Raw genomic sequence first — 25,604 nt, 5'->3', positions numbered from 1 at the left:
AACGGAAACAAGTGTTTCTTGCTGTTCGTAGCATTGATGTGGAGCCAAATTAGCAGAATTAGCGAAAGAACAGAAAACTCGGAGCACAACATTCTACTTCCACCTACAGCAGCGGTGTCCTGGCTCTTAGAAAAAAGGCCAGGAGTGTCCTGCGTTTCCTGTTTCTTATTTGGAAGACCACTGCTGGGCTTCCCTGCATTTATGCAGAGGTACAGGTGCTATTTCAGGGTGTCGGACAGTGTCCGAACTTAGCTATGTCTTGCCTTCGGCAACCCCAGTGTTCAACCAGGAGCTCCACCATAAATCCTACAGACAGATTATAAATTACATTCTTATGAAGAGGAAAATGAACAACAGACAGAAATTCTAAGATCATTTCATCGGTAAATTATGTGACTTCCAAGTTTTAAAAAAATGAGCCCCACAACTATGAACACATAAGGAACGACAACAAGCAAACCAGGATGGGACCCGACAAAACCAAAACCAAACAAGAAAACCCGTAACATAAAGTTGAAAATCGAAAAAGAAGTAAATAAATAAAAAGACCGTCAGGACAGAAGGGAGGACTCACCCTCCTTCCCCGGAAAGGAGAAAGAAAAGCGGGCGAGAGAGCCCTCCCCAGCCAGCTCGGCGCGCCTGGGACTCAGAGCTGCTGGCGGGACGCCCCCCGCCGGGACACCCTGTGGCGGGCGGGCTCCTGGAGCCCACGGCAGCGGGGGGGCCTCGGCCGTGGGGACTCAGCAACAAGCTGAGCACCAGGGAGAGGGCGCGACAGCCCACAGGGTCAAGCCCCTTATCCTCCACCGTGGCCCCACACGTGGTCTAGAATTCCGGATGTTTGTATTTCACACGCATGGGAACTGCGAATGTCTAAACCGCGTCAGTGTCTGCGGACAGACCTGCAGCGGCCTTGTCGCTGGGCTCTTCCCCTTTACTGCTAGAAACGGGCTCGCAGCATTCAGGGCTGCGTGGCTGCCAAGTAAGGCTGGGCACCAAATATGGAAAACTTTCTGTTTTTGGAACTTCTACATTTCTGAACTTCAGAAAGACGGACCTTACAATGACCTAAACTTTTTACTTTTTTATAGCTTTTTTTGACCCCCTGAGAAAACCTAAGCAAATATTAATGCGAAGTATGACCAGCTCCTGCGCATAAAGGACGTTGAATACAGATACTAATCGCTGATGTTTAGGGAATACGTTTTACACACACGATGTCACTGATGTCACCAACGCCTCTGTTACTAGCAGGTAAACAGAGATGGGTAAGCTGAGGCCTGATGAGGAAAAACACTGTGTGCAGGGCCCCACCGCCAGTGAGTGGCAGGGTCACCCCACAGCAACTCCCACAGTAGAAGGAGGAAATCTCTACAGCGGGGAGGTCCCTGGAGAGTGCAGCCCTTCCTGTCCCCAGCCGCGAGTGTCTAGTACCCTCTGGAAGTCCCTCTCCCTGAGCCGTCTTCGCAGAAACAAATCAGCTAAGCCAAGACTTACAGTAATCTTCCGGAATGTGCAGCATAATACATAGTGCCTACAAGCAGTAAATAATCTTGTGACACGTAGGCCAGGTCCGCTCAGCAGCGAGGAGTGTCCCGAGGGTGGTCCCTGGCTCGGCGTGGCGCCAGAGAGCACCATGAGCCACCCCTAATGTCCCACACCTCTCCCATGTGGCTCCCCGACCAGAGCCAGGGGGTGAGGTCCTCGCCAAAGCCAGCAGGCCACTCAGTTCTTCTGCCTCCTGGTTCCCAGGCACTGCCACCAGCATAATTCATTCTCCTCTACTGACACACACTGGGCCTTCTGGTGTGGCAGCCCGGAATGTGCTTACGCCAGACACCGCAACTTTCCTCGAGTATCCGTGCCACCCTTCTCCTGAATAACAGAAGCCCATTTTGCTGTGGGCCCAGGGCCACTCAGAAACCACTTCCCTGTCTCCCCATGAAGGTGCCAAGTGCAACCATCCTTAACGGTAACGAGAGGGCCCTCCCTCCCTCCTTCTCCCTGTCTGCAAGGTGGAATGCATTTGGAGTAGCTGGAGCCCCAGTAGCCATCTTGGACCACGAGGTGACCAAAAGCATAGAATCCTTGCTGGGAGCCAGGGCCACAGCCCTGAATGATACTCTGGGACAGTCTCACTGTGAGTGAGCGAACGAACTTCAGTTTTACTTACAATGCTGCCCCCCCACCCCGCCGCACCCTAGGAATTCTACCCAAGTGAATCCTGAAGCCGTGAGCACAAGGACCCAGCGTGGCAGCCGCGGAGGGAGCACCTAGGGCCACTGCTCCTCTCCTTCCATCTCTGAATCAGAACAGATTTCATAGTCGAGGAAGTGTCTGCTCAGACACTATTTTGTGACACCAGCCCTTTTTAGAAAAGATAAACCCGTCTACCAACCATCATGCTGTAAACAGAAGCCATGGATTCGACGCACAACGTAAGGCGTTGCTGGAACGCAGCCGAGGGCGTGCAGCGCTACAGCAGCGCCTCTCAAGTCAAGGCTGCGGGGAGCCCTGCCACCCGCAAGTCCCCCGGTCACCGCCGTGCACAGCGCATCAGGCACGCCTCAGTCCCTTCCCCACCGTCCGCACCGTTTTCAAAGGAGGAAAGGTGATTCCGTGGCCAAGTGGCATGACTCGGGACGAAAACAAGACAACGGACAGGCCTGGAGAGCAGTGAGACTGCAAACGGGAGGCCCGAGGGAGCATCAGCACGTGGGTGTCTCGTCACCCGCACACGCAGCGCTGGCCTCTGACCTTCTTGTGAGGGGGACCCACCCCACCCCAGGTCCCGAACGCCTTTTCTAAAGGGATCCCAGCCTCTTCGAAATTACCACAGATGTCACTTCCCAACTGCACTGTCCGGCTCAGCAGTCACACAGGGGCACACACATCACACGGAGGGCACACACATCACATGGGGCACACACGTCACACGGGGGCACACATAAACACGTCTCACGGGGGCACACATGTCACACGGGGGACACATACTCGTCACACGTCACATACCAAGGGGGCAACTGCGAAGTAGCAAGAACTCTAGTGTACCCAGACGCCTCATCAGGAATGCTCGCTTACACACTCGTGTGCACACGCACTCAGTCCCACACAGTCACATTCCTTCCCATACACACTCACTCACGCGTATACACAGTCCCACAGCCTGTCACACGCTCGCGCCCCCACAGCCATGGGCACAGCGGGCGGGCGGGGAACGGGCTGAGGCCGGGCGTGGCGGGGAGGGAGGACAAGCAGAGTGTGCCCCCGCCTCTGGAAGTGAGAGCAGGAGTCAGGAGACGGTCGGAGGGCAGGAGTGAAGGGCTGGGCCACGCGCTGGCTGCCCTGCTGGCCCCACGGCGTCGCACACCGAGGGCAGGGCCGGGACCGCGCTCACGGCAGGTCCTCCTCGGGGCCGAGCGGGACCTGCCCCCCGACAGAGGAGACCTCGTGGCTACGTGCCTTGCGCTCAGGGGCAACACACGCATGAGTGGGGAAGGCCCGACCACCCAGGTCAGGAGCCGAGCCCGGGCCCCGCACAGCCAGCAACCGCGGACGAGCAGGCCTGCGCGGGGCGTGTGCCCGCGGCTGGGCCCGCCTGCAGCCCCGCCCAGAGCGAGTTGGCACGAAAGCGGTGCAGGGAGTCCACGCTGCGGGGCTCGGAGCCCTGGAAGGACGAGAGGACCTTCTGGAGCGACCAGAGCCAGGACGCAGCTCCACCGCCGCCACAGGGAGTGCCGCCCCCGACCCCCCGGGTCCTGGAAAGCCCGAGAAGCTCACGCTGAGCCAGCAGAGTCGGCGGCTCGGCCCCCACACCCCCCCGAGAAGCTCGGCGCAGACGCCCGGCCTCGCAGGGAGGGCCCCAGCGGCAAGGGAGCCTGGCACACGGGGGCAGGAGTCAGCCGCCACGTCCACCAGGAGCCCTAACCCGCTGCCCTTAGTGGGGACCCGTCGCCCCCTGAACGCTGCGCAGGGAAGGAGACAGAACGTGTGGAAGGGCTGCTGTGGACACATGCGGTGTGTCTGGCGCTCGGACCAGAAGGAAGAGGAGCCTCGGCCCTGGGTGCACAGCAGGCCCCACCAGGCGCCTCAGGCCTCCGGTGGCCATGACCCCGGCCACACACAGCCCCAGCTCAGGAAAACAAATCACGAGAAGGGCTGCCAGGACACCGGGCAGAGAAGAAACATGGAACAGCAGAGGAAGCACCGAGCTCTGCGCTGTCTCTCTCAGAAGAGACAAGGAAGGGGCACTCTGCCTTCCACACACGAGCTGGCGACCCTCGCCGCGCCAACGATGCACCAGGCGGGTCTAGGGGACGGGCGTGAGGCTCGTCTCCACGGCGCTGCCCTGTGAGCTCTGTCCCCAGCAGCGAGGGGACGCCCCCGCGGGCTCTGTCTGGCACGAACCTGTGCCGGGGGGGACACAGGAAGAAACCACCCCCTGCTCAAACCCCCGCCTCGGAGCCCACAGAGCCACCGCCGCCTCCTCTCCAGACCTCCCCACAAAAACTGTCTGCTCTGTGAACCCAGCGTCGTCAGGACCGGGTCCTCATGCTTCCAAAATGACAGAAACTCACCCCTGCACTTCACAGGGGCGAGTGGGGAAGCGGGGTTGGGAAGAACCCGGCACATACGGAGTGCCGCCGAGAGCCAGCCCGCCCCGTGGGCCCCTGTCCTGAAAGTCCGTGGAGTGGCCCTGCCTCTCCTGCTCTCACTCGGTGCCAGAGAGCTGCGTCTGCCCACAGCCCGGCGGGGGACCTGGGTTTCCGCCTCGTGCTTCCATCCCGCACGGAGGCACTCGGCTCCGGGCTCCCAGCTGAGGTGAGGCGGGTGAGCATTCCGAGCGTCCAGGCTACCGGGAACGCCCTAGTTCGACGGTGCCCTAAGCAAGCAGCCCGCACCGGCGAGGGGCGGCGACCCCACCCCTTCTCTGAGCACACCATGGCGATGGTGGGGAGTTGCTGGAACAGCTCTAACGCCTCCTTGGGGACAGGCGGGGAGCACGCTGGCCAGCAAGCCTCCAGTCAGGAACACGACGTGATTCCACACTTCTTCCAGGGAGGACGCCCACCACCCTGTTCGGGGACTGGACCCTTCGTTTCGGGCCCTTCTCTCGGCCTGCTGTCATCCCCCTTGCTGCGACGGCAGGCTGCTATGTGCCCTGCTAGACACCATGATAAACAGTGGCAGGAACCGCATCTGGTTGGCTCAGAGTCTGAGAGTCGTGCGATGCCGACATGCTGCTGCTGAATGCATGCCCCGACCAACCAATTACTGTCTAGTCTCCCTACAAGGCGTGCCGTCCCTTGCCAGGAGGAAGCATCGTACTTACATAACCACAGCAACAAGCAAAGTGCCCCGTATATGGCAAACACTCAATATTTTGTTGCGCAGAATCACGTCGGCGTGAGTCATGTGCCTGCCTCTCCCGGGGCGGCCGCCTCACTTGGGCTCTCTGCGAGCTGAGCAAGCTTCTCGTCTGCCCGGAGGACACCAGCCGCCTGTCCTGGGACCGTCCCTCCCTCCATCGCGTGTGTCTTCACCGGAAGACGGGAGGGAACCGAGTCGTCTCAAGTTCATACCAGGAAGAGAGGGGGATAATCAAAGTAATTTATTTTTGAGACCCAAATTGGAAGAAAGGTGATTTTTAGGTAATACCAAGCATTTCATATTGAAAGAGGTGGGAAATGTGGTTCTCTGGAGAGAATCCCTGAAAATGAAAAGCCCGTCCTCCTCCTCACCCCCCGCGAGTCCCGTGAGTGACGGTCACAGATCACAACAGACGGTCACAGGTCACAACAGACGATCACAGGTCACAACAGACGCAGAACTCGGGACAGAGCCTGGAGGCCAAGCCCAGGAGCGGTCCCGGCCGGCACAAGTGAGACTTCGCCACTCCTCCAAAGATCCTCCTCGGGGGGCTGATACACCACTTTTAGGGGGAAATTTCTCAGAACGGTGGTCGGGACGCAGCCCCGTAACTAGGCAGGGTCTCCGATTAGCTTCCCTGTCTCACCGCTGCTTTGAGAACGGAGTCTTTGACGCGGAGCAGCCGCGCTGGGCTAATTAGGACAGTGAGGAGGAATCCCAGGCGACGCAGGCCCCAGTCCGAGCGCCCCTGCTCAGCAACGGCAACAGTACCTCAGAGATTTCCTTTCAAGGACTTTAATTGGCAGAGAAAAATGAGGGAAGAAAAGGGGAATGCTGCCCAAAAAATAAAATAAAAAGAGACAAAATCTAGAAGGTCTCCGTAACTCAGAAAAAAAGACACAACTTTTTTGATTCCTTTTGAGGAATAATGTGGATTAAAACTGTGTCAATATTCTGGACATAAAACTTATAAAACCACACTTCTCCTAGTAAGAAGAATTTCCAGTCTTTCTGAAGCAAATGAACCCTATACATGTTAACAGCCGCGTTATCATAAATGCTCGCTCCTCTCACCCCTGCAGAAGAGGCGCGGCTCCTTCCGGGACGGGAGCCGCGTCCTTCCTCAGTCTCAGCTCTTCACTGACCAACACCTCCCGCAGCTACGGCCAAGGACTGAGTGCCACAAAGTGCTCCTTAGGAGGGGAGCAGGGAGAGATGGGGCAGAGGGCGGAGGAACGGAGGGAAGTCAGGGGAAGGAGCGGGGAGGGAGGGGGGCAGGGGAGGGGAGAAGGGAGGGCAGAAGAGGAGAGGCCGGGGAAGGAGGGGGAGGGGAGGGAGGGAGGGAGGGCCAGTTCTCTGGGCCGGGCAGGGGCAAGAACCTGCAAGGAGCATTGGGGTCCTGAGAGCCCCAAGCGGCCAGGACAAAGCTCGGAAACCGCGCCGAGGCGGGCTGCGGTCTGCTCGGGGGCTTGCCGGCCGTGCTCGCGAGCGCAGGCCAGCCTGGAGAACGCTAAGGGAAGGCCCACAGGCCAGTCCATCGAGTCCCCTCTGCGGGGGGCCTCCGAAGGGGTCGCCTTCTCTTTTCCAGCCCAGCAGTGGGTCAAAGCAATTAAGCTATTATTTCCTAAACCGTGCGTATCTAGAAGCCCACATGGCCGCCTCCTCCCCACCGCTGGGGAATGCGCACCACTGGAGAGGAAGAGGACGTCCCGTGCCCAGCCTGAGGGTTCCCGCAAAGACAGCCGGACGCCTCCCGGCTCCCGCCTGCGCACCTACGCGTCTGCAGAGCCCATGGAGACAACGGCGAACGAGGCTTCTCTGCAGACCGCTGGCTCTGCAGAGACAAACAGGACTTCTGTCACCTTCCAATTTAGAGCTGCTTGCAAAACACAACAGAAAACAGACAGCCGCCCCACGACCTGCAGTCCCAGTCCGGGGTCCCCGAGAGAATGAACACACGCGCCCACACGAGGACTTGCACACCGACATCCACAGCGCCCTTCTTCGTAACAGCCAACTGCTGGGAATCAGCCAGACGTGCCCCGCCGGGGAAGGGACCCACAAATCGTGGTGCAGCCACACCGTGATCTGCTCCTGGGTCACGGACCGCGACGAGCAACAGACACATGCAGCGAGACGGCCGTGTCTCAGAAACCATGTCGTGCGGGAGGGGGCAGGTGCCCCAGCCTGTGACCCGCTGCCCACACGTCAGGACCAGACCAGCCGCCGGCGGCCGCCCGGGCGGGAAGTCTGTCCTTCCCGGGGACCAGTGATCTCTGACCCCAGGGGTGCAGACAGCTCTCGGGGCTCACCCAGCCAACGCCTTCAGAGTGTCAGCACGATCCCTTCTCCACGTGGCGTCCACTGACTGCTGTGAGAGGCGTCTGCAGGACGGCACGCAGGAAAGGGGACGTTCTAAATTCCAAGACCCGAAGAGACGTGAGATCTACAAACCAGAACCAGCGTGGACCTTCCCAAACACCCGCGAGTCAGGGGTTCTGACTGGATCCCGGCAGCCCAGCCGCGCGGGCACGGAGTCTCCGGGGGCGCAGAGTGCCGGGCCCGGCACCCCGAGGCCGCCACAGCACCGTCACAGCCCGCGTCAGGGCCACAGAGCACAGGGCCTGGTGACAGCGTGACAACCGGCGCCGCATTCTCACGTACCATTCGACGAACCCAAAGAGACACTCAGGGAAAGCGCTCTTTCCCGACAGCAACGGAAACTGGAAACTCGTCAGAACCTTAAGGGATGCGTCAGGTCTCCCGAGCCCTCCCACGGTGGTCTCTGGGGCTTCTTCCAGGTCCAGACCCCCATCCACAGGCCTTCCACAGTAGGACTGAGCCCCTTCCGCTAGCTGGCTGAAACACAGACCACGTCCAGCCACGTCCAGTCACGCCACGAATTCACACCTGGCCACACCAGCACTGACAACTCGGTGCACACAGCCAGAAGTCAGCACCGTTGGAAACACGCCTCCCAGGCTCGGAGATGCTCACGTAAAAAGAAAGGGCGTCTGAGCACGGATAGCCGATGTGTTCAAGACGGTGAGTAACAAGGCACAAGGTGTCCCCAGAGACCAGGAATCCACAGAGTGCCGAATGGAAATTATGGACGAGAGAAATACAACGGAATATATAAAAGTCGGCAGGTTGGCTGAATAGGAGACGGGACGCCAGAGCAGAGGAGCGTCTGTGACTATGATGTGGTCGGGAGAAAACGCGGGGACGAGCACACGGAAGGACGAAACAACACGGAACGGACGAGCGCACGGAAGGAAGAAACAACACGGAACGGACCAGCGCACGGAAGGACGAAACAACACGAAACGGACCAGCGCACAGAACGGACGAGCGCACGGAAGGACGAAACAACACGGAACAGAACAGCGCACGGAAGGAAGAAACAACACGGAATGGACGAGCGCACGGAAGGACGAAACAACACGGAACGGACGAGCGCACGGAAGGACGAAACAACACGGAACAGAACAGCGCACGGAAGGAAGAAACAACACGGAATGGACGAGCGCACGGAAGGACGAAACAACACGGAACGGTCGAGCGCACGGACGGACGAAACAACACGGAACGGACCAGCGCACGGAAGGACGAAACAACACGGAACGGACGAGCGCACGGAAGGACAAAACAACACGGAACGGACCAGCGCACGGAACGGACGAAACAACACGGAACGGACCAGCGCACGGAAGGAAGAAACAACACGGAACTGACGAGCGCACGGACGGACGAAACAACACGGAACGGACGAGCGCACGGAAGGAAGAAACAACACGGAACGGACGAGCGCACGGACGGACAAACAACACGGAACGGACCAGCGCACGGAAGGAAGAAACAACACGGAACTGACGAGCGCACGGACGGACGAAACAACACGGAACGGACCAGCGCACGGAAGGAAGAAACAACACGGAACTGACGAGCGCACGGACGGACAAACAACACGGAACGGACCAGCGCACGGAAGGACGAAACAACACAAAACGGACGAGCGCACAGAACGGACGAGCGCACGGAAGGACGAAACAACACGGAACAGACCAGCGCACGGAAGGAAGAAACAACACGGAACGGACGAGCGCACGGACGGAAGAAACAACACGGAACGGACGAGCGCACGAAAGGACGAAACAACACGGAACGGACGAGCGCACGGAAGGACGAAACAACACGGAACGGTCGAGCGCACGGACGGACGAAACAACACGGAACGGACCAGCGCACGGAAGGACGAAACAACACGGAACGGACGAGCGCACGGACGGACAAACAACACGGAACGGACCAGCGCACGGAAGGAAGAAACAACACGGAACTGACGAGCGCACGGACGGACGAAACAACACGGAACGGACGAGCGCACGGACAGACGAAACAACACGGAACGGACGAGCGCACGGAAGGACGAAACAACACGAAACGGACCAGCGCACAGAACGGACGAGCGCACGGAAGGAAGAAACAACATGGAACGGACGAGCGCACGGACGGAAGAAACAACACGGAACGGACGAGCGCACGGAAGGACGAAACAACACGGAACGGACCAGCGCACGGAAGGACGAAACAACACGGAACGGTCGAGCGCACGGAAGGACGAAACAACACGAAACGGACCAGCGCACGGAACGGACGAGCGCACAGAAGGACGAAAAAACACGGAACGGACGAGCGCACGGAAGGACGAAACAACACGAAACGGACCAGCGCACGGAACGGACGAGCGCACGGAAGGACGAAACAACACGAAACGGACCAGCGCACAGAACGGACGAGCGCATGGAAGGACAAAACAACACGGAACAGACCAGCGCACGGAAGGAAGAAACAACACGGAACGGACGAGCGCACGAAAGGACGAAACAACACGGAACGGACGAGCGCACGAAAGGACGAAACAACACGGAACGGTCGAGCGCACGAAAGGACGAAACAACACGGAACGGTCGAGCGCACAGAACGGACGAGCGCATGGAAGGACAAAACAACACGGAACAGACCAGCGCACGGAACGGACGAGCGCACGGAAGGACGAAACAACACGGAACGGACGAGCGCACGAAAGGACGAAACAACACGGAACGGACGAGCGCACGGAAGGACGAAACAACACGAAACGGACCAGCGCACGGAACGGACGAGCGCACGGAAGGACGAAACAACACGGAACGGACGAGTGCATGGATGGACGAAACAACACGGAACAGACGAGTGCATGGACGGACGAAACAACACGGAACGGAGAGAAAGATGTGCTCGGGGCAGGACGGAGGGTCTGACGCTGCCAGCACAGCTCCCGGCGCAGAGGCGGCGCACAGAACAGTCTGCAGGGCACTGACGACAGCCGGCGAGCCCACCGTGAAGGAGCCCCCCACACAACGAGCCCCCGTAGCCACACCTCCGAGCGCCCGGTACTGGGTGGAAAAGGCCGCGAGCAGACAGAGGGGGAGTCGCGTGGCCGCTGTTGAACAGAAGATGGTGGAAGCCTGCAGAGGAAGCAGCGCACGTGAACGCCTCTAAACTGGAAGGAAAACTGCTGTGGAGTTCCACACCCAGCAAAACTGTCCTTCAGGTTGGAACAGAGGTAGAATAACAACATTTCCAGGGCACCCGCATGGCTCCGTCAGTCGGGCGTCCGACTTGATTTCTGCTCCGGTCATGATCTCAAGGTCAGAAGACTGAGTCCCACACTGGGCTCCGCGCTCCGCGGGGTGTCTGCTTGGGATTATAGCTCTCCCTCTCCCGCTGCCCCTTCCCACCAACCCCCCCCAAAAAACATTTTCAGATAAAAACTAAATGAACATGTTGTCAGCAGATTCACAACAAAATATTTTAAACATTCCAGGTTGAAGGAAAATGATCCCAGAAAAGACAAACATGCAGGAAGGGGACAGAGTGCCCAAAGCGGGGAGTAAATGCGCACACCCGCGTACCACCGGCTGCCCCAACAACGCCTGCGCTGCCTCCTGGCACAAGTCACACAGGGACCAACCTCACAGGCAGCCGCGTGGGTTGGGCCGGCAGAGAGAGCTGGGGCCCCGCCCTGTGGCCCCAGCAGAAAGACGGGGCGCGGACGGGCGCACAGCTGCCCTGGGGGCACCCCGACACCCGCACCCAGCACGCATTCCCCACTGCGTCCCGAAGGGAAGGGAAGGGGAACAAGGTTCTGAAACCTGATTAATGCAAAGGAAGTCAAGGGAGAAGACAATAAAGAGCAGCTGCGACGAAACTCAGCAAGAGGAAGCCAGTCGCACACCCAGGTGTGCCCACCGTTCGTTACATGAGAGGAAACGGACGAGATCCTCCAACGCAAGGACAAGGACCCCTGCGATCCGCAGGTGCACGGGGCGGCCTCCAGAGACCACCCCCACCCGCGCGCAGGGCCCCCTTGGCCATCTGCAGTCCCGGCTGCACCCCAGATGAGCCGAGCAGAGCGGCTCAGGCCACCCGGGAAATGAAGAGGCTTCCCATCCCCTGTGCATTCGTCCGAGCCCCTGCGAGTGCTCTGGGGACTCAAAGGCGAATCAGCAGGTCATCTGGTGATCAAAGCCAGATGCAACAGACAGACGTGAGCCAAGGGGTAAAAGATGCGGCCCCAAGACCTGGAAACTGTGGCCTCTCCTTCCAGGCAGCCGTCCCTGCTGGGAGCCGACATCCACTCACCAAAGCTGAGACCTGCTCTCCTTGGAGCCCCCACCCCGAGTGAGCCACTGGCTAAAGCCCCCCGTACAAATGTCCAGGGTCTGCAGAGTCCCACAAGCCCCAGTCCCCTGCTCCTGTCCCCCTCAACGTCAGTGGGTAAGAACTCCCATCAGCCGAGCAGACAGAAACACAGTCGCATTAAAACAAGGAGCAGCGCAGCTGTGAAAAGAAGGCGCTTCTGATTTCACAAGCACGAAAACATGGAGAGACCCTGAATGAGGCCCGTCTCCCGAAGCCTGCGTTTTGGGGACATGAGGCCCAACATTGTCCAAAATGCTCACCTTCAAGAAGATAATCTGGCTGTCCTCGATAACACGGAGTTTTCTGCCAGGTTAAGTAGATGAGAATAAACCCCTTTCAGAACCAGAGCGTGTCAAAGCTGAAATAAATTCTGGAGACTCACCCACGGTCACAGGTGTTCAGTGGGGCGAACACCGGTCCCCCAGTAGCCAGGTGAATGCCGAAGGACAGTGTTTGTAAACAAAGGGACTTCTTTGGGGTTATTAAGGCCTAGAAAACCCTGGGCCACACTTAACTGCCCTAGACTGCTCTGCTCCCAAGTTCCCTGTGCTCCTGCGAGAGACAGAGCGCTAGGACAGTGGGGCATCCCGTGCAGACCCCACCACGCAGACCATCACCATCCTGAGCAGAGGACAGCAGAACTCGTGATCTCGTCCGCTGCCTGCAGCCCTCTCGGTCAGTGAGTCGGTGTCCACTTACCTGTGGTCATGCACTGATCATGACGACCGACACTCAGATGAAGACAGCCAAATCACAACAAAACCACTGCCCCTCGGACTGGAGGCCGCAGCCAGCGCCCCCAGCATAAGCTGCGCCGGCCTCACCGCCGCATCCAGTCCCATGGAGGAGTCCGCACCTCCGCCCAAGAGGACTCGGGGCAGACCCTTCGGTAACTTTCTCAGTTTCTCTCATGTTTACGGATTTTCTATCTTTTCTGAAGTCAATCATGGCCATTTAACTCTCCTGGAAAATTCTGCACCCAGTTCAGGCTTCCCTATTTATTCGCAGTTTTGCAAAGTGTCCTTCATGACTCTTTCAATTTCCTCAAAGCCTGGGGTACTTCTCAACTGTCTGGGTTTTCTCCTTGGATTTTACTCAAATTTGGCTAAAACTGTCTTTATAAAAGCAAAACTTAGAACTAAAAATCCATCAAGGAATCTGCCCTACCCGCAGCTCTTACACGCCCCTGCCCCCGACAGGAGCCCTGTATGACCGTGCCAAATCAGCCACATGCCAAATCAGCCCTCTGTCATCGGGCTCCCGGATCACAGCCGCGTACGGGTGGGAACCTCAGGTCTCTGTGGGATCCATCCACAGACCAGCCCGTGAATGCAGGACCATGCAAAATACCTAAACAAACACGAGGTACGCTGGACCCACCAGTCTCTCTTTGCTGGGAACCGCTGGGAAAGGCAGGCTAGAATCTGCCTCAGGCAAGCACACCTCCTTACGGGGACACGAAGGGCCCTCACAGCCTGCACCAGGCTCATGGCCTCGGAAGGGGCTGTCCTGCCTGCATCAAACTCAGGGTGTGCCCCAGGGGCCCTCAGGTACCCGCCAGCTTTCTCCCTTCATTGCAGTGAGACGGAGTTGGGGGGCAGCCACACAGCCTATGTGGGATCAGGGGCAGAGTGGACTGACCACAGGCCGAGGGAGCCAGGGGTGCTCAAGGCACGGTGTGTGGGGGCCTTACTCTCTCCTCTGCATGTCCTCTGGCCCGTCCCCTGGGGTAGTACGTGCCTTTCCAACCCATAGCCTGGCCCCCTAGAGAAAAGGGAACACTCTCCTGGGGGAAATGAATCTTGAAGATCCAACCAAAACACGCAGCCAGCAGACAGGCGAGGCTGAAGCCGTCGAGGGGCGCGGTCACAAGGTGAGGTCAGAACCAGGGGCTCACGGCTTCACAAACCATGACCGTGACAGGACGCAGGGGGACAACCACCAGAGTGTGAGCCCCGTGGAGCGGGGCAGTGTCGGGGTCGTACCGGGACCCTGCGCCCAGGCAGGGCCTCCCCCAAGCAGGCAATCAGCAAACGTATCCAACAGACAAATACATAAGAGAAGACAATCCAGTCACTGGGGACCGAGGGGTCCAGGGATGATGCAGGATTCGTAAAGCGGAAGGAGACAAGGGACCCGGGGGCACAGCACATCGGTGACCAGCCACCAGCTCGGAAGTGCCCCTGACGGCTGCTGGCCCCCACATCCCACAGAGGTCACCACCCCACCACTCCACACCCGCTGACCTCGACAGGAAGTTTCTCCATCATGCAGCCCGGGCTGAGCGACCACCTCTTTCTAAGCCCAAACGCCTGGTGAACCATGCGGAATACAAGTTAAAATACTAATTACAGTCCGTGTGCTCTTGTCGTCCTAGAACCTCTTAATAAACGTCTTATAAGTGGGACAAATGGAACAGGCCAGAGAGTATTTGAGGCCTCAGAACGCTGCGATGAGCCTGTCCGCAGATAGCACATTACCGGAAAAGGCCGTTAGTTCTCCCAACAAAAACTCAGGCTCCGTCAGTTTAAAAATCTCCATGTGACCTCTCACAACTCAACAGAAGACAAATAACCCAACCGGAGAACGGAATGTTCCCAAAGCAGCTGCGCAAGTGAGCAACCGATGAGCTCGTGAAAGGAGCTCACCGTCCCTAGTGACCAGGGAAACGCAAACCCAAACCAGAGAGATGCCTCTTCACACCCACCAGCACGGCCGCTGCAGTAAGAGTGGGGATTTTTTAAGATTTTATTTATTTAAGAGAGGGAGTGTGTGAGTGAGTGAGAGCGAGCGAGCGTGGGGGGGCAGTGGGGGGCAGTGGGAGAGGGAGAAGCAGGCCCCAGCGAGGAGCCCGACGTAGGACTCGATCCAAGGACCCCAGGATCACGACCCAAGATGAAAGCAGACACGCAACCAACTGAGCCACCCAAGTTTCCCAGTAACAGTTTTAAAACAAAACACACAGAAAATGACAAGTGTCGGTGAGGACAGGCAGAAGCAGCTCTCGCCCACCGCCCGAATGGAAAATGGAACGGCAGCTCTGGCAGTTCCCCACACGGAGTCACCCACCACCCAGGGAGAAAAAGAGCTGAAAGCACACGTCCCGCAGACACTCGACGCAGACGCTCGCAGACGCGTCACTCGCGAGAGCTGAGGGGCAGCAACAGCACCAGTGTCCATCAGCACCCGGACACACACATGTGGTGTGTCCGTCCGGTGAATTCACCCAGCCGTAGGAGGGGCTACCGTACCGACGCACGCGACAGCGTGGGAGCGGTGACCCGGCCGCTGAGCGAGAGAGGCCAGGCGCACGGCCACACGGGGCACGACTGCTCCCTCCTGCGCGCCACGAGTCCTGTCCCCACGCCTCAGAGCTCCCTCCGGTAGCACACCAGCCAGCAGCTCCTTGACATTTAAGAGAAGGGTACCCAGAAGCCGTCGTGAACGCCGATTCACGACCACCACGGCGCCATCTGGTTTCGCGATGGAACGAAGTCAAGCGAGCAGAAGCGGCCACTCCCCTCCAGTCTGCGACTACCCCCTGGATCAGACGCTCTCATCTGGCTGCAGCCGGATTTGACAGCCCTCCCAGGCACATATGGTGCGCATACGGTGGGCTCCTCGCGGCCGCCCCCAGACTCTGCACCCCACCGCCGCGGGCTCCGTAGCGTCTCCCCTCCCGGAGCCGGCACTTCTTCACGCGTCCCCAACCTCCCTCCCCAGCGGGCCTCGCATCGCCGGGGCTCCGGGTTAACTCAGGAAGCCGGCGCGGCACAGGAAGCCGGCGCTGTCAGACGTCTGAGCGGCAGGGTTAGCGCGCAGACAGGCAGCGCCCGGTCCTCGTTGGCAAGTTGTCACACCCGGAGACGGATCTCATCGGGAAGAGGACAGACCGGATCCTTGACAGGCTTGTTAAGGACAGAGTTAAGCCCGATTTCTCGGTAAAAACACGATACTGCCAGCAAGTCCGTGCGCAGAGGTGGGCAGGAGGAGGTCCCAGAGCAGGGGTGTCGGGTGGTGTAGGACCGGGCCCCTCGGGAGCCACAGGCTGCCTTGTCCTGTTCTCCCCGCTGAGCCTCCCTTCTCAGTTACAAACCCTCAGTTCCGCGCTAACCGCTCCACTTCCATTTCTAGGAAGCGACACAGCAACAATTCAACAAGTGCGTGTTCCTCCCACGATCCCACAACACCCACCCCTGCAACCCCCCCCCCCCCATGGCAGCAAGACATGCCCATCCCGGTCAGCCCTCCCTGTCCGGAAGGCGCCCCTGCCCACAGCAGACAAGGAGCGAAGCGCTGCCGGTGACCTCTGCCGCAAGGACATGAGGGGCGTGCAGGGACGCCTGACTAACCCAACTCCCGACAGCGGCCCTGGCTTCACATCCATGTGGCGCTGCACCGCTCACAGCCGTGGGGGCCCGGATCCAAGGAGCACCATCACATGTCCGTGCCGGCTGCCTGGTGACTGTGGAGGCTGGAGTCACCACAGGGACCACACTGCAGCAGCCCAAAGAGGGGTAACCCTCAGACCGCAGAAGACAGCCGGGGATCTAGCCCTGCAAGCTGTGCACCCTCCAGACCAGCTGCAACACTTCCCCTCCTCCCTCAACGGGCTTGTGTGCTCTCTACGGTTCATTGGTGGTGCTCGAAGTTGCTGCCGCCGCCCGAGTGCTGCTGGAATGTGCTGGCCGGCGGGGTTAGCAGCAGGAGCTGGGTGGACACAGGGTCCGGGGGACAGGGCCGCACAGGAGCACAGATCGGGATTCTCCCCCAACATGGTGCGTGGAGAAGCTGTCGGCGGGCAGTGAGAGAGAAGGGGGTGGAGGTGGAGCGCACGGACACGCTCGAGGCAGCAGCAAAGACACAACTGAGGTGTCCGTCATAGGCGCGGAGCTCCACGCTCCGAGGGAAGCACGAAGTCATGACCAAAGCCCAACGGTTGACCCCAAGAGGACCAGAAGGCTTTGCCAACACCGTCACGCAGACTCAGCGGGCTCTGGTGCGAAGTGCTTCACGCCAGACCGGAGCCACACGAGCAGGAGCCGCCCCCCAGCGCCCGCTGTGGTCGTGCGTCCTCGTTCACAGCATGTCCCGGAAACACAAGCAAGTGCATAAAGGCCTGCGTGAGGACGTGTGGCAAAGCAAGCCAGGCTGGGGAAGGGAGGGGGGACAGCAGGGCGTGATGGCGGTGTGGTTCAGGGACCAAGCTCTCCCTTCAGGGCATTCTCACTGGCCACACCGCAATGTCCTTTTGGGCCTGAGGTCACAGCGTGACTGTCCCAACAGGAGCCACTACAACAAACAGCCCACACTGGCCTGTTCCACACATCCACCCAGACCACCTCCTTAGGTGAGGGGGACAGAGTCCACTGGCAGAGCGGGCTCCTCCCTCCATAACCCACAGCAGCTCTGAAAACCCCAAGGCAAGGTGGAACCTGCTCAGCCAGGAGTCTTCACCGCGTCCCGCACAAGGTTCACTCCGCAACCCTGAAGGGAGTCCTGTGGGACAGTGGCCCGCCTTCATGTACGCTGCTCTGCATGTAACTCCCACCCCGAAACAGGTCCCACGCGCTGTGACCAGCCCCAGGAAGGACACCGCAGGCCGGGCCAGCGAGTCACCCAGCCGCATCACGGGCTACAAAGCCCGACCAGCAACCTGGCCAGACGGGGCCCTTCCCCAGCACCTCCCAGTGCAAACAGCCAGCAGGTCACGCGACGGGCCTCTGGACGCTCTCTCCCCGAGACCAGGGTCCCACCATGAGCCCTGCCCCAGAGAAGAAGCGAGGACAGCACCTACCCCTGCCCCCGCCCGAACCTAAGTGCTGGGGTTGGCCAACAGCGCCTGTGCCTAAAGCCGGCGGAACGCGCCTGCGAATGCCCCCGTGTGAACGAGGCTGTCCACGGCCTCACCCCCACCGACGCCCCCACACACCCAACGGTCCAGGCAGCGAAATTGGCTCAAGCCAGCTCTCCGAGGCACGCACACAACTCCTCAATCAAAACCGAAGGAAAGGCCTTTGTCACTCAGATGAAATGCGACCATAATCTCCCCGGGCTGGTGACCAGGTGGTGGGGCCCTGCTCTGTCCCAGACAGACTCCCGGGCCCCGCGTGCACCCTGCGGGGTGGGGAGCGCGTAACACGTGTCTAACGGGCACACCGACCTCCCCTCCCCAGCCGCACAGCGGCCGTGAGCGGCCAGGGGAGCACAGAGAGCTGAGGCCAGGACAGAACGCGGGCGCCACACGTGGGCCTCAGAACTGCCCAGCACGGCCGCCCGGACGGGTCCCCGCCGCACCCACAGACCTGCCTCCCAGAGGAGACGCTCCGAAGACAAGCAAGGCGCGCTCCGGGGAGTCTCCAAAGGGCACATTCCGTCCCCCTGCGTAGACAGGAGCGCTGCGATGTCACTGGGACAGAGGCGCTCAGTCAGGGGCCGGGGTCACTTCAGAGGCCGCCGACGGTGGGAGGCTCAGCGCGCCCCTCCGCCTGCTCCGCGGGCGGTACGCGCTCCCACCTCCCTCGGCTCCCGGGTCGGCAGCGCTGTGGGGAAAGGCCGGCAGGACCGGACCCGTGACTGCGGCCCCCATCAGCCCAGGCCCACCACGCCCCACACGAGACCGCCAGAAGCCCGCCGTGCTAGAGGAAGCCTCAGAAACGCGCGTTCTACACTGGGGAGGCCCCGCTCTCTGGTCCCCGCTGCCGCCGCCCACCCACACGGCCCTGGGACTCCCGGGACAGGCGTGAGGTCTGTCCCCCTCCCGGCCGGCACCCCTCCTTCCGTCTCCTGCAGAACACAGATTTATGTACCTACGAGGTAGAAAGGCAGAGCCTTAAATTTAATCAAAAGAAATACTTCACTGGTGGCAAACATCAATTATTTAGACAAGGGTTCAATCGGCCTGGAAAGGAAATCCGGGCCTGACGGGCTGGCAGCCTCAGGAAGAAAATATCATCACTACGGCTTCTCTGAATTCCTTCTTGACCCCAAATCCCCTTTACCAGAAGGTTTCATCCTGCACAGTCGGAGCGAGGAAAGGAGGAGGAGGGCGCGCGAGGAAGGACACCGACTCCCGCAGGCACGAGGCGGACCCGTTTCCCGTGGCTGGTTTTCTGTCCCTCCTGAGTGGCACTGGGGTAGCTCGGTCCCACGTGGCCCATCCACAGGCACGCAGACACCCGCCAACATGGATGAACAGGGCCTCATTTCCAGCTGCACCACCTTTCTGAGCCTCAGAGGACAGGACACGGAGGAAGAGAAGACCAGATCTGGGGAGTCTACCTCAGAGGTTTGGAGATTTCCTAACACCCTCGTTGCTTTACTGCAGGTGGTTCCTCGGACTCTCTTACGCAGAGCACTCGAGGGCCCCATAAACGCAGTCAAGGGCTGTGTTTTGCTCTGCAACGTTCCAAAGGACCCTGATTGACAGTTAGGAACACACCGCCACGCACACCAACGTCTGAGCTTGCTTACTGTCTCCCGTCTTGTGCAAACTCTGGGAGGCGACATTAGGCCTGCCTCCCCTCCCGTCACCCACAGGAGCTTCCAGAGAGCGGAGGAGCAGCCGCTCACCCCAGAGCACGTGTCGTGACCGCCCAGCACACAAGGCACAGCCCCACAAGCTGCCCTGGCCAGCCCTCCTGACGCATCCTGGGCCTAAGGCTCGTTTCCAAATATATGCATCCCACTAACAGGTGGAAGCAGCAAAATTTAAACCTCTTTATCGTACTGAAGAATGAACGCGACCGTCCTGACGTTCAACACAGAAAATACTAAGTATTCATCGCCACGGTTCTGCTTCCTGAATGCGGGCTCAGGAGCCCAGTCCGTTGACGTGAGTGGCCCCTTCCTGGGTGCGGCCGGCACGCTCTGGTCCCCACCTGCAAACCAGCTCCAGCGGGGCCCCACCCACACCGGTGCACCCTACAATCCAGAAACAACCCCCCCGACCAGCCTTGTGACCAGTCTCTCCTTCAAAACACCCCCCTGCAGATCCGCTCTTCAAAGCCCACGGACCTCAAGCACGTGTCTCGGCCGAACAACGTCCATCTGGAGGGCCGTACTGTCTCTGCGACCACTCGCCCCACATGGCCACCCCCACTGCAAGAAGGTGACTTCTCAACCCCATCCTGAGTCTACTGTCGTTTTTGGATCTGTGATTGTGTGCCTATGTGTAAATGCAGCCTTACATGGTAATGCCTCCTCCAGATGCCACGGGGGAGATCTACTCTTAAACAGAGATTTAGATTAAAAATCATGGATTCCACTTTCGAAGATTCCACTTGAAAAATCATGGATTCTACTTTCAAAGATTCCACTTACTGCCAGCTAGCACGAACTAGCTGATGCCTACCGAGTTAAGCTAATAGTAAAGCTAGTAGTAAACCCACTCCTAGCACTCCCCGAAATTGTAAATCACGCCCAAGGGAAAAAACAGGCAATATCCAGAAATACTGACCCTGTATTCTGAAAGACCACATCTTCTCATGTGATACGTCTTTAAAAGGAAGAACGTAATTAAAATAGCAGAGCCTGTTCCGTGAAGAACGCAGTCGGTAGATCTGAATTTATCTGGCTGCATTCTCCTTTAAATAAATGAACCCAGCAAAAAACCAAAGCCTGAAGTCGAACTCAGGATATGGTGAGATGTGGGTAAGTGAGAAAGGCGTTCTTTTACATTTAAATATTGCTGGTTCTCCACCTTCCAGATGCCAGTGACGTCAAGTCTTCCGACAGACGTCACCTCTGTGTGTTGTCACACGTGGACGGCGTCTGTCCAAACCGCACACGCACCGGAAGCCCCTGGAGAGTGTCATAGAGCTCTGGAGCGCCTTCAGTGTCCTCGGAGAAGCGCGTTTCTACTGACAGCAGGACGCATCTCAACTGTCTTTAAAGGGACACACCATGGAAATATCTCTCCGCTCCTCATCCAAGCCCCAAAGGCATTATATTATGAAGCCTCCTGAGCTTTTATATAACCATCAAGAGGTAACAAATCTAACAGAGGGAAAAGCAAAGTCCTTAGGCATAGATCAAAGTCATCACTAAGAACCTGACTTCTGACGAATGGGAGTCTGCGGTTATTAACTCCACAAGTTAGACCTGCTGCCCCCTAAGACACAAGGGGACATGGTTGCCACCACTCAGTCTATGCACATTACAGGCAGCAACAGAAATGACCGCAGACACGGTGACAGGCACCAACAGAATCACTTCTGACCGTTCTTGTAGGATGTCGATGATGTACAGACTCCCTAATTCCAGATCACCCGGATGAAGAGTCCGCAGGTGAGGCCCAAGCACGCGGGGCTCACCGGGCCCCCAGCCGCCTGCCCCTGTGAGGCAGACGCTCAGAAAGGAAGGGCGATGACCACAAAGGCTCCTGGGAGCCGCGTGAGCAAGGCCACCACACCCACGTTCCGCGTGCTCGTGCCCTACAGAGGACTCCGGAGCCAGCCCACCACACAAAACAGAACAGAGAGCACCTCCATAAACACCCCAAATGTCGAATCTGCTGCTACAGTTAGTGATCTTCAAGCCAGCTAAAGAGCAAGGCTAAAGGTCTTGGGGTGGTTCAGGGGAAAACTTAAGATCTTAAAAGGCAACCTGCCACTGTTCTTTGAAAAAACAAAACCACAGAACCTTCAGATATAAGCAACAAAAGCATGGTAATTGGCAGCGGCGTCCCGAAGAGACCCCTACCTTTTGAATCAAAGACCGAGCTTATAATAGGTGTCATCTTTTCAATGCTGAGTGCTTTTTTCTCAACTGTTTGAAAATGGAAGACAGGAGAAATAGCTCTAACTAGCTGAGGCTGTAGGAAAGTTACTGAAAATATGTTTCCTGAGAAAATCTGTGATCTAAGAGTAATGCTTTTCAGTGCCTAAAGACTGCAGGGAGAAACTCAGGCCAAATGAGCAGGAGACCATCCCGCCCAGGGCCCCCGCCAGCGCCTGGCCACCTTCACGCACGACAGGGTGCGTCCATGGAGCTGGGGAGGGAGGGCGCAGCGAGGAGCGTCCAGCCACCAAGGGACGCGAGCTGAGGCTCCGTAAAAACCTCTCGCTTGGATTCAAAGGCTGTTTGAAACCAAGGAATCGAAGCTTCCCTGTAAGAAACAAGAGGAAAGCGGGACGCCTGGGTGGCTCAGTTGGTTGGACGACTGCCTTCGGCTCAGGTCATGATCCTGGAGTCCCGGGATCGAGTCCCGCTTCGGGCTCCCAGCTCCATGGGAAGTCTGCTTCTCTCTCTGACCTTCTCCTCGTTCATGCTCTCTCTCACTGCCTCTCTCTCTCAAGTAAATAAATAAAATCTTTAAAAAAAAAAAAGAAAAAAAGAAAGAAACAAGAGGAAAGCAAGCGAAGCGCACTCACCCGTGGCTGCCAGTTCTCGTACTGCTTCTGCAAATTCGCACCGATGGTTTCCAGAGCTTTCTGAGGCCCCATCGACAGAGGATCTGGAGAAGCAATAAAAAGCAGAAAGTCTGTTACCCATTTGTTTCCTCCGCGGCTGAGCCTGTCGCTCACGGTTTCCTCTTCCATCACGCACTTCAGAGTCACCCTGGACTGAGCAAGACACACCTGGGGGTTTTCTGTGTTTAACCAGATGTAGGGAACTGCTATGTCCCCAAACAGGACAAAACGCCACACCCGCTCACCTTTCGCGAGGAAAGCTGTTTGGTCAGACTCGCTTGGTTCCTGCGCTCCTGGCAGGCTGTGCGGGGTGGGCCTCGGGCCTGGCGGGGGCCTCTGTGCCGAGGAGGGGCCAGGGGAGGGCCGCACCGTGCTTCCCTCTCGCAGAGAGCCAGGAGGAAGACGGAGCCACCAAGGCGACGCGCTCTACACGCCTCTGTCTGTGCTGGTTCCTCCACAAGAACGACTGGTCAACGCGTCTGTGTTTGTGGCTTACCGCCCGTTTCAGGAGTGGCCTCTAGGGCAAGGAACTCTAACCAGCCTTTTCTCAGACTTACGTGGTCTCCAGACATCCCTGCACTCTTTACAATGCTGAAGAACCCCAAACAACCTTTAAGTGGTTGTCTCTATTGGTATCTGCTGAATTCAAACTCAAGATGAGAAATTTTAAAAACTGTATCCATTCATACAAAAGTCATAACAAACCCATTACCTTTGAACATAAATACTTATTATGAAAACTGACTTACAAAAAACTGAGAATAGCACTGTCCTACCTTTTTTGCACGTGTCTTTTAACACCTGGTCTCACACATCCGTGCCTGCATCCGTCTGTTACAAAATGTGGTTCTGGCCGACACAGAGGAGGAAAATCCCGCCTCACACACCCACACCCGCGGGAAGGCCACTTTAAATCGCCTCTTGAGACAGTCATGCTATCTTTGCTGCTGCACCGAAACTCGACACGTGGCAGCTTCTCTGCGGCTGTCGGCAACGGGGAGTCCGAAACCACAGCGATGAGCCCATACTCCACGGCATTAAAATCCACGGGCCTGTCGTGCACGTGGAGCAGACCCCGTCCGCGGGTGACTCTGTGTTGTCCTCACTGTCACCTGGAAAGCACTGACCACTGAGCTGCGCAGACCTTCTGTATCTCGTTCTCCAATATCTCAAATCCCGTCACTAGCTATAAACACTTGGGTTGTTTTCCCCAAAATGCCCACTCACTTTGTTCATTTTCCAGAAAATGCGGCCAAATGGCCGAGGCCCATCAGCTGCTCCTCCAGGCCAAGGACGTGCCACAGAAAGGGCAGCCAGTTGGTCCCAGGACGCATCCACCACGTGACGCCCTTCCTCCCCGGGACCAGGACCTGCCACTCGGGGGCCCTTCATCACGCGACCTTACAGACACGCGTCCAAAGGCCGACGTCCAGGCATGAGCCCGAGCGTCTGTGCCGACCCGGAGCGCCGCGCCTGCCTCTCGCTGTCCTTGCTTCCCACGCGCCGACGCTAATTCTGCCCCAGCTTCCCCAGCCGCCCTCTCAAACGCTGCCTCCCACACACGAGGGTTTCGGCTAACCTCCCCGCTCCCTGCACTCCCCGGACAGCCCCGGGCCAAGCCCACTGGTGGCGAGAATGGACAATCCCACGCTGTAGAAGGGGAGCGGCTCCCAAGAAAAGAGCCTCAAGGGACCAGGGGACGGTAACGTTCACGTCGTCACAGTCTCACAAGGAGGAAAGCAAGGCAGAGCTCAAAAGCACTTGAAGATGTAATGCTTGACCACTGCCCACATCTGGCAAGAGACGTCGACTTACAGATTCAAGGTCAGTGAAGCACAAACAGGATTAACCCTAGAAAATCTGTATCCAGACACATCATAATCAAACTGCTAAAAACAAAGACAAAAGAAAGTCCTTAGAGAAAAATCAGCTCACGAAAGATCAGGACTGAGTCTGGGTTTCCCCCCAAGACCGAAAGCCGGACAGAAGACAGACGCCTTCACATCTTGAATGAGAACAACCACCCTATATTCACGTCAGAGGGTAAAACACAGGCCTTTTCAGACCCACAAACACTCACAAACTCTGCCTATGTTCCTCTTCTTGGGAAATAAAGCACAATAGAAGCCAGTGAAGGACCCGGGGAAAGAGAGAGAGAGAACCCACAAGACGTCCGTGAACCAGATCCAGAGACAAAGCCCGTCCAACAGGAGCTAGGGTGGTATTTTATTAAAAACAGACAGATTTTGGGCGCCTGGGTGGCTCAGTGGGTTAAGCCGCTGCCTTCGGCTCAGGTCATGATCTCAGGGTCCTGGGATCGAGCCCCGCATCGGGCTCTCGGCTCAGCAGGGAGCCTGCTTCCCCCTCCCTCTCTCCCTGCCTCTCTGCCTACTTGTGATTTCTCTCTGTCAAATAAATAAATAAAATCTTTAAAAAAAAAAAAAAAAAAACCAGACAGCCCAGATTTCTTGAGCACTGGAATAATTATTGATGGCACTTGACAGATCTACTGGGATATACGTAAAAAAATAAACTCGTAAGTTCACCAAAAATTTAGCAAATAAAAGTAACTGGCAAATGTGTAACCACGAGGAAAATTACACACTGGGATGAGAAAGGAACCGATCGGAGCACCCCCTCTGGGACGGGCAGGAACAAGAAGCAGCTTTCTCTCATTATACTTTTCAGTATTATGTGATTTTAAAGCTGTATGCACGTATTACTTTGATTTTTTAAAAGGTAATTATAAAACTAAGTATTGGGATTTTAGAATCGGGAGGGACCTTTACCACCAGAGCATCAAAGTCCTGAGGACTCTTCCCAATGCAAACGCCGGGCCCCACCCCGGAGCGTCCGAGTCAGTAGCTTCGGAAGAGCCCCGTCGGCTGCTGAGCACCTCTGCTGAGGAACCGGATGAAAACTGGGCCGTAACTAACTTACCCGGAGGAAGCGTGGGAAATTTCTTTCAATCCGTGCATAACTCAAGAAGTTAGAAGTTCACCCTCATCTCTCTTTGTGCTGGTAGGAACCCAGTGCTAAGGTCTCAAAAGAATTAAAAGGACCTCAATCAACCCT

At 57.8% G+C, this 25,604-nt stretch overlaps 1 protein-coding gene and 2 long non-coding RNA genes across 7 annotated transcripts in view; 1 reads left to right on the top strand and 2 right to left on the bottom strand.

Annotated features, from left to right (window-relative positions):
• Positions 1-25,604, bottom strand: part of LOC309850933 — a 1,194,231-nt gene that overhangs the window by 728,177 nt on the left and 440,450 nt on the right. The window lies entirely within an intron of this gene.
• The window catches only part of RPTOR (regulatory associated protein of MTOR complex 1), a 308,584-nt gene that overhangs the window by 209,180 nt on the left and 73,800 nt on the right, over positions 1-25,604 (bottom strand). For 3 of the 5 annotated variants that reach the window (XR_014304486.1, XR_014304487.1, XM_082705400.1), the window contains exon 3: positions 22,491-22,573. Coding sequence is in view for 1 of the 5 variants with exons in the window: in XM_082705400.1 (XP_082561526.1) it covers positions 22,491-22,573 (83 nt within the window). In the remaining 4 variants the exon portion in view is untranslated. Of the gene's footprint in view, positions 1-15,545; positions 15,875-16,469; positions 16,738-22,490; positions 22,574-25,604 lie in introns of those variants that run through there. The other 2 variants (XM_082705401.1, XM_082705402.1) reach the window with 2 other exon arrangements.
• LOC309850937 lies at positions 15,670-24,979 on the top strand. The gene is made up of 3 exons (XR_014304542.1): positions 15,670-16,096; positions 16,252-22,227; positions 22,455-24,979. It is a non-coding gene; the product is annotated as an uncharacterized lncRNA (long non-coding RNA).

Source organism: Mustela nivalis, assembly GCF_964662115.1.
Source record: "Mustela nivalis genome assembly, chromosome: 17".
Taxonomy (NCBI): domain Eukaryota; kingdom Metazoa; phylum Chordata; class Mammalia; order Carnivora; family Mustelidae; genus Mustela; species Mustela nivalis.
This window is presented reverse-complemented; position numbering and strand designations above follow the sequence as displayed.